Source organism: Rattus rattus, chromosome 8 (assembly GCF_011064425.1).
Source record: "Rattus rattus isolate New Zealand chromosome 8, Rrattus_CSIRO_v1, whole genome shotgun sequence".
NCBI lineage: Eukaryota > Metazoa > Chordata > Mammalia > Rodentia > Muridae > Rattus > Rattus rattus.
The window spans coordinates 11649522-11658143 of NC_046161.1; the positions used below are offsets into that span (position 1 = coordinate 11649522).

The 8622-nt window shown below is 42.1% G+C and overlaps 1 protein-coding gene across 4 annotated transcripts in view; it reads right to left on the bottom strand.

Moving 5' to 3' along the window:
• Nucleotides 1–8622, bottom strand: part of Fat3 (FAT atypical cadherin 3) — a 456579-nt gene that overhangs the window by 9205 nt on the left and 438752 nt on the right. For all 4 annotated transcript variants that reach the window (XM_032911177.1, XM_032911175.1, XM_032911176.1 and 1 more), the window contains one exon: nucleotides 1232–1385. In XM_032911177.1, the coding sequence (XP_032767068.1) occupies nucleotides 1232–1385 (154 nt within the window). The remainder of the gene's footprint in view (nucleotides 1–1231; nucleotides 1386–8622) is intronic.

Sequence of the window (8622 nt, forward strand, 5' to 3'; positions counted from 1 at the left end):
CTTACTTTAACACTCAAAGCACAGAGTTAAAACTTCTCTCCTTCTTCATGCTTCTCTACTTAAGTAATTGCCCTGATATGTTCATCAAAAGAGTCTGATTCACCCATAGTGTTGGTGATCCACCTTCTAAAATGTAGTCCCAATATCCCTAATTTGAACAGATTGGGGCTAGGTCAATCAGAAATTAGTTAGAATCACAGAGTATTTAAAAATAAATGCAGCTTCATTACTTTAAATTACATCCAGCGATTCAAGCTCAGCTAAGTATTTTTTGGTGGAGTCCTCTGAGAGTTGCTCTAATGAACATGCCAAGCTGATCTGTAATTAGACTATCACTTGCTGAGAGCACACGTATGTACTTCTGAACTGATCAAGGGTGCCTGGAAGTGGCCTTTTACTCAGAATTTAAAGCATTCCATTCCTGTCTGGCTAACACTTTAATTTCACTCATTTGCTGGAGGAAAGGGGTTTTCAAAGGAGAGGTAAGGATTAATTTCTCAGAATAGTCATTAAACACCAGGTAGTGGAGTCCAGTTGGCAGGTTCTGGGAAGCAAGTTTTATGTGTGTCTCAGAATTATACTGGAAGACGTAGGTGGTGCTAAGCACATTTAACAAAAGAAGTGTCTTCAACATTGTAAAATGCATGAGGATTGAATAAGCTTGAGAGCGCAAAAGGATAAAGTAAAACATACAAATTAGATACAGCCCTGTGGTCCTTACTAACATTGACTGAATTTAAACAGTGTCGCTACTGCTGTTTGTATGTGTGTGTGCTCACATGCATGTGCATGCACACAAGTGTGCATGTGATGCATTTCCTCATCAGTGTGTTTGTGTCTATGTGCCTATGGAGACAAGAGATTGGTCTCGGATGTCTTTCTCCATCACTTCCCATCTTTATTTGTGTGAGGGACCCCATCTTTCACTGACCCCAAAGCACGCAGTTTGGTTAGGCTGACTGGTTAATGGATAGGCTGACTGGTTAAGGAATCCCAGGAAATCCCAGTCTTAGGATTACAAGTTCATGCTCCCCTACTTATCAACAAGGGTGTAAGGCATCTGACCTCAGGGCTTGGCGTTTGCACTTCAGTCACTTTCCCTTCAGCCAGCCCAGCGAACACCATGTAGGGAAGACAGCAGCGTATCCATTTATCCTAACGAACTACATGCTGGGTTGTTTCCTTAGGATAAGGAGCGAGTAGAGAGAGGTCCTTGAGCAGTCTCACTTACGTGACACCTGTGAGGCCGGCTTTACAGCTGCAGATGAAGGTGTTTCCTATGGGGTCACAGGATCCTCCATTCCGGCAGGGGTTAGGGAAGCAGGCTGTGATCTCTGATTCACAGTTTGTCCCCGTGAACTGCGAGAGACAGGAACACTGATAGCCTGGGGAAAACAGAGGGCCTCATGAGCTGGGGATGCCTCAGGGATTCGCGGCTTTGGACTCAGCTGTGACAGGTCCTCTCCATTCCTCATCTTAAGCAAGGCCTGAACTCCAAAGTTGATCAGTACACTGGCTACGTGGAATTCATTTGCCGTAAAAAAAAATAACAGGGTGCAGTTTGTACCCCATGTTAGCCCACAATAATTTCACCTAATTATCCATTCTTTAAAGGACTCTCTGATCTTGTCAGAGACCCTACGAGCAGAGACCAGGATGGTGAAGGAGGTGGCAGTGCTCTGTCTATCAGGCTTCTGCAAATGTGACAGCTCCAGATGGGAGAAGCCATCGGTGCCACGCTCCCTCCTGCCCTGAACTCCAAGTGAGGCCGAGTCAACTCGACCGGAACCCAATGCCTAACTCTTCATAGCCCCTTTGCAGAGCTACGTCCTTGCATGCCTTTCATGTTCTACTCATGAACCTGCCGTACAAAACTAGGCACTGATGTCTGCACCACAAACAACACTATCAGGCGAATGAAGACTCAGTCTTACACGTGCCTCGGGGTGGAAAGGCTACATTACCATGACCATGAAGTCATTGTCTTTAAGAGTTAGACACACATCTAGTAAAGAGGGATGCCCCATGAGTTTTGCATTGTCCATCACAGTATTTATACCCCCTTAGGAACAGCCTGGACCCACTTCAGTATTTTAGCATTTTCTGCTATAGAATGCTGATATTTTGCTATTGTTTCTAACATAATCATTTTCTTCTGGATTTCCATTCTGTCTTTTATTTCAAGACATCAGTCACATCACACACTGGCTATGCTGTGATTTAGCCAGTGCTCGATCCTCAGTAGGCTCTTGTAATCTTGAAACTCACATCCTTTAATTTTGGTAAATTGGTCGTGTTCTTGCATCCGCTTACTGGTGACACCCTTTGCTCTCTCTTCTGTCTTCTCGGAAATTAACAGCTTCCTGGGACTCTTTATCTTGCCCGTGCCCTTAAATTCTTACTTCTTGTTTATTTCTGTGGACAGTTTCTCATTTTCTGCTATAGAATGCTGATATTTTGCTATTGTTTCTAACATAATCATTTCTTCTGGATTTCCATTCTGTCTTTTATTTCAAGACATCAGTCACATCACACATTAGCAGTCTTCTGTGGCCCTCCCTCCCAATACATTACAAACCTTTAGTGTTAATTAAACAAACAGTATTTGTATTATTGTAATTAGCTACCATATGCTATTTATAGCTAAGCTACCTGGTGAATTGTGACTTTTATTTTCACACATATCTTTTTCTTTAAAAATGGTCAAAGATGAACCTGTGCTTTGGATTCCTCTTTTTTCTGACTACTTATTTAAATTTACCCCCGGCGTTTTGCCAGCTGGGTCTCCCTGTGCTCAGCTGCACATGGTGGCTCACTCTCACGTGCTAAGGAGGTCTTTGCTGACACCTCTGGGGGCTCCACCTAGAACGGCTATCTTCTACCTAGCATTCCTGCATACCCGTGCTAAAGATCAGTTTCTCGATTCATCTGGCTTAGTCTCTCTTTCATTCGGAGATTTTATAATTGCTTCCCACGGGATAGGGTTGAAGGCAAAGTTTATGGAATTTTGTATAGTTAAATCCTAAGACCTCATTGGAAGTTAGATTGCACTAGGAAATTGAAGCAATCTTCTACATGTTGTTCTTGGGAACGCCAAAGTCTTTGAAGCTTGCAAGGGACCAGATTGCTTTTCTTTCCAATATTTTGGAAGGTCAGATTATTGGAATTTCATGCTGTTTAGCTATGCTGTGATTTAGCCAGTGCTCGATCCTCAGTAGGCTCTTGTAATCTTGAAACTCACATCCTTTAATTTTGGTAAATTGGTCATGTTCTTGCATCCGCTTACTGGTGACACCCTTTGCTCTCTCTTCTGTCTTCTCGGAAATTAACAGCTTCCTGGGACTCTTTATCTTGCCCGTGCCCTTAAATTCTTACTTCTTGTTTATTTCTGTGGACAGTTTCTCATTTTGGATTGCTTTCGAGACTGGCTGACAAGTGTCTTATCCTCATTTTCTCTTGGCAATTGTGTAACTCTAGCCCCAGATTTGCATGCTGTGGTCATAACCTCTTCCCTTGCCTCCCTAGGGTAATAATAATTCACGATGTTTTTCTAGCCATGTAGTTTCTCCTGATTTTTTTGATCTTCTCAACAGGCTACTTTGTGTTTCAGGACAGCTAGACTACTGTGCCCTGCCATTTAACACTGGTCTAATAGTTTCGATATTTGTGGATGTATCAACATTTGCAGTCAGTCAGTCACTATTGTCCATAATGCGGGAAGGCCCAAGAAGAATCTTTGTCTCAAATCAACACCCAGAAAAAACTCTGCTCATTTCCAACCAACTGGCGTGCTCTACAGACTATCATTTTAATACTGCAAATCCAGCTCTTATGTGGATTTCCAGTCACTAGCCTGCCCTGCAAATTTTAGACTTGCTAGCCCCAAATCACATTTAGATTATCTTATCCCTTTCTGTCTATGTGTGTAAGTATGCATTTGTGTGTGTGTGTATGTGTATATGTGTATGTGTATGTGTGTGTGTGTGTGTGTGTGTGTGTGTGTATATATATATATATATATATGTATATATATATATATATATTTCTTCCCATTGATTCTACTTCTCTGGAGAACTCTAACATTATCTTCCCAATTATGCAACTCCCTCATGAGCTTCTATAGGGCATCTATGATTACTTGCTGTAGCAGTCAGCTTGACTGACTTCCTGTCTGTAAAGACAAATAGCTCTGTGATAGGTGGAGGAATGCAGGTGTGAAAGACTTGCTTATCAAAACTAACTTGTTACTACGTGATGTTATCATCTCATCATTCAGCTGCAGGACCTATTAATAATAAGTTTTATATCAACAAGTTACCACAATAAATCCAAGTGTTCTAATGATTTAGTGTTTTAGTAATAACTTCCAGTCATTCAACAGAGGATCACAGTGATGGTCCCTGAACATTCCTCACAGAGCATTAAGGAGTTCATGAAACTGTTATAGGACATGGGACTAGTAAGCAATTAAGTCTGAACCAGGCTTTCCAACTCCCAGAACCTTCTACAATACTGTATGGTTCTAGAAATTATCATTGAATGAGATGAGTGATTTGCCAAGAATAAGAGATAATTTCACATAGTTTCCATGTGGGTGGGCAGCAGAAGTAGGACAGACAGAAACAGACATTACTTCTAGGACCCAAATGATCATTAGACAAACAAAGCCATATATGTTTTTGTTCTTCTTATTTGTATTGCTATAACACATACACACATGCATAAACAACACTCCAACACACACATAAATATGCACACTCATATACACATATATCTACACACATGCAAACACACACCAATACCTAGACATGCCTACATGTGCACATATCAACAATGTACATTCACACACAACTGCACACATGTACACACCTACACATGCACAACTATACCTATGCACACATTCATCAACATACATATACCTAAGCCCGTACACACACACACACACACACACACACACACACACACACACAATTTCTAAAGATATCCAGAGAGCATCAAATGGTTGTAAATATTATCTAACATTGTCACAAATATTAAAAAACAATTTTTTATGGTGCGGTTTCTCGAGTTGGGTTTTTAAGAGGCAGGAAAGAAGCAACAAAATGAATAATAACTTATCATATGACTAGGAAAGATTCCAAGTACGTTCAATGACTTGTATTTCCTCTACATCTTATAACAACGGCATGCATTATAGTCTCTGAGTAGCCGTTACTATCATGGCTTCTTTACAAATGAGGAAAGAGGAGCTTAGGTGAGATGGTTCTCTTGTGGTTATTGGAGCCAGTGAGCAGATGGACTGTGTAGCGCTTTCTCAGCTCTTAAGAGGGAAATGGCCCTACTAGCACTGAAATAAATATGTGTACAAAAAAAAGCCACAGCTTCTTTCCCTTCACATCTTGGCGACATGGGAAGTATATTTTTAAGCCTCGCCTCCAAATCTGTGTTCCTGTTTATACTCCTAGTTATAGCCCATGCAGATGGTTGTGAAACCTGCACCCAGACAAACTTAAAGTGTTTCTTCTATTACTCAAAGAAGAACATCACAAAACCTATTAAATGCAGAAATAGAATTGGAACAAGCCATTATAGAGTGAATTTGGGTGGTGTAAGCAAATAATCAGGGCAATTCCTGTTTTATTCCTTCACTTAGTTTTTTTCCCCACTTCACCCAGGCAATGGCGTCACCCTCTGCTCTACTCCTTAGGGTAAAGTAAACATCATTCTTTGGGTTCACATTTTGATAAAGAAACAATGCTTACTGCACAGGGGGGAAATATTGACAGACACATCTAAAGCCCCAGAGACCTAGTTTCATCTGCTGCCATGTTGGCTGAATTGTAGAATGATCATGACTTGGGGAAGTATTTGGATATGGTGAGGACCTGGGTCCCAGGCTGAGCCCTGGGTGCTACCCATCAACTGCATGTGGCCATGTCCAAGATGCTTGGCTTCTGAGAACCTCTTTTTTTCTCTGATCAGTCATATTCAGGGATGCACATGTCAGAGAATACCAAGACTCCTAGATTCTGGAAGTCAATGTAGCACACAGGTATTAGGTACTTTAGTGTTATGCTGTAATTATGGCAGCATCTAAAGTTAGTCTCACCTTCCTGTGGCTTATAAACCCAATTACTGCAGGCTTGGGACTAGCTCTGTCAATCAAGTGTTTGTCTCACAAAACACGAAGACTTTAGTTTGATCAGCTCCCCAGAACCACTGGAAAAGTCCAGCATGATGGTGAATGCTTGTAATCCCAGCAACCAAGAGGTAGAGAGAGGTGATCCCTAGGGCTCACTGGTCAGTTAGCCTAGTCAACTTATTGGGTTCTGGGCTAGAGAGGCCTGATCTCCAAGAGAAGCAAGGTAAGCCATGTTCTGTGGGACAACAGTGGAGGTGATCTCTGACCTCCACTTGCATGCACAAATGCACATATACATGTACTAAGCCATACCTAGTCTCTCTTTGTGTCTCTTTGTCTCTGTCTCTGTGTCTCTTCTGTCTCTCTGTCTGTCTCTGTCTTTATCTCTCTGTGTCTCCCCCCCAGCTGAAGTCAGAAAAGCTTTTCAATATGAATTTTAGACTCAGTATTGATACTACCAATCTCTGAAAAATCTCAATTAATGTGGGAAATGTGTGTGTGTGTGTGTGTGTGTGTGTGAGAGAGAGAGAGAGGGGGGGGGGCAGACAGACAGACAGACAGAGAGGGGGTCAGGTGAGTGTTATTCTAACTGCTGCTGAACATTCTCCCTTATTAATTTGAGTTTTTCCTTTCTGCAAGCAAGATCCATCCAGTGCTTTAGGACCTTGTCAAATGAAAACCTCTGGAGAGAATTGTACTGTCCCCAGGACAGGTGGCCCACATTTCAGTATGTTGCCTTTAAGTGAGGCCTTGATTAGTTTCCTTGGGAATATGGCAGCCTTTATGTGCTCACAGCAAGAGGTACATAGTGGAATCTCACCTTCTAGAATGTTCTTTTGTGCCTTCCCATGACTTAGACTTTCTGAACTTTGCTTTTAGCATCTATTGCTATTAATGCTGTCCAAGAGAACAACAATAAAAAAATGATCAACTTGTAGTTTAGAAAACTGTCATTCAAAAAACGGAAAACCATTTTTCATAAGCTGTAGACTTCGTCCAGATGACCTGCATTCTGTATACTCAGCAGGCTGTGTCTGCATTCTTGGGCCTCTGATTAAGGGGCCGGTGGTGGGCTACCTCTAGAGCTGAGGACAAGCAGGCCACGCATGTGACACCTGCTGGTCACTAAAACAGCAGTGGGACTTGGAACTTAACATGGGTCAGCACCGCGTTGCCCCTTGATAAAGTTTGAGGGACTGAACTTACTTAGATTTATAAGGAAGGGAACTAAGTCCTCCACAAACCAGGGACAAACCAACATGAGGAACTTTGTTGCCAAGGTCACTTCTCTGCCCATCTTTTTTCAAACATCTATCTGTCTATCTATATGTCTGTCTGTCTATCTATCTATCTATCCATCCTGCTACTTGATAGGCAGAGTATTCAGGGTTGCTGAGAACGAGCTGGGCACACAGTATTGTTTTAATCTTTGAGGATCTCTCGTAACCTGATTTTGCTGACAAGAGAGTGATGCTCTGGGTTTGTTCACATAACTCTCAACTCCTTTTAATGACCTGTGTCTGTTTATCTGTCTTAGTACTCACAGAACACATTTCTATAAATAAAGAACTCTTAAGATCCTCCAGCCGCTGTGGTTCTCAAACTCGGATGTACACGTAACCTGCTTTGTTAACACAGATGCCTGAATTCCTGTAGATTCCGGTACTCCGGGTTTGTGTCCGCTTTCTACTGTTTTTGAACTTTTTTGGCAAAACATTCGGGAGCTTGCAAGTATAATTTGATTATCCAGAAGAGGATTCTTCTGGTTTGGACAAATACATTTTCCTTTTAAATGAACAACCAAGAGACTTTTCAATAGCAAAACCTTACAAGTTCCTCAGGTGACCTGGTGCAGCTCAGAGGTGGAGAACCTAACAGAGAGGGAAATGGAAGCTAAAAGATTCTCCAGACTCCAAGGCAACTCAGAGCCAGAAGGCGAAATCAGATCATTGTCTAGGGCGTGTGAGGAGGTGCAGACTGAATTAGGTTCAGGAGGGATCTGTGACATCTTTTTTAGCATCTTCAGCAACAATGGGTAACTTGTCCCTGGGACACACCTGAGTACAGCAAGGAGTAAAGTTCTGACTTCACATTTCCCCAGGTATGATGCTGGACTTCTCATTTAACTTTTCCAGCTTGTTTGGTCTTTAAAATGGGAGAGGGTTGTAGAGGAAAAGAATGTTGAAAAATCAAATGTCAGTATGTGAGCATTTCAGGTCGAGCGATATTCTAGTGCTGGGTACACTCAAGCTAGTATCTGTGACTACTGAGAATTCCCCAATGTTCCTTTAGGATTTAGGCTTCCAGTTTAATACAAAGCTGTCTGAGTGATTGCTTCTGGCCTGACGACAGCCTGGCTTGGTGCATTGCTTCACCAAATTACAGCTTAGTTCCCACTGTGGTTTCCCGTAATCGTCTTGAGTTGAGCATCATGAGGCATGGAGAATTGAGCATGCCTTATTCAGAATGTGGGTGCCCCC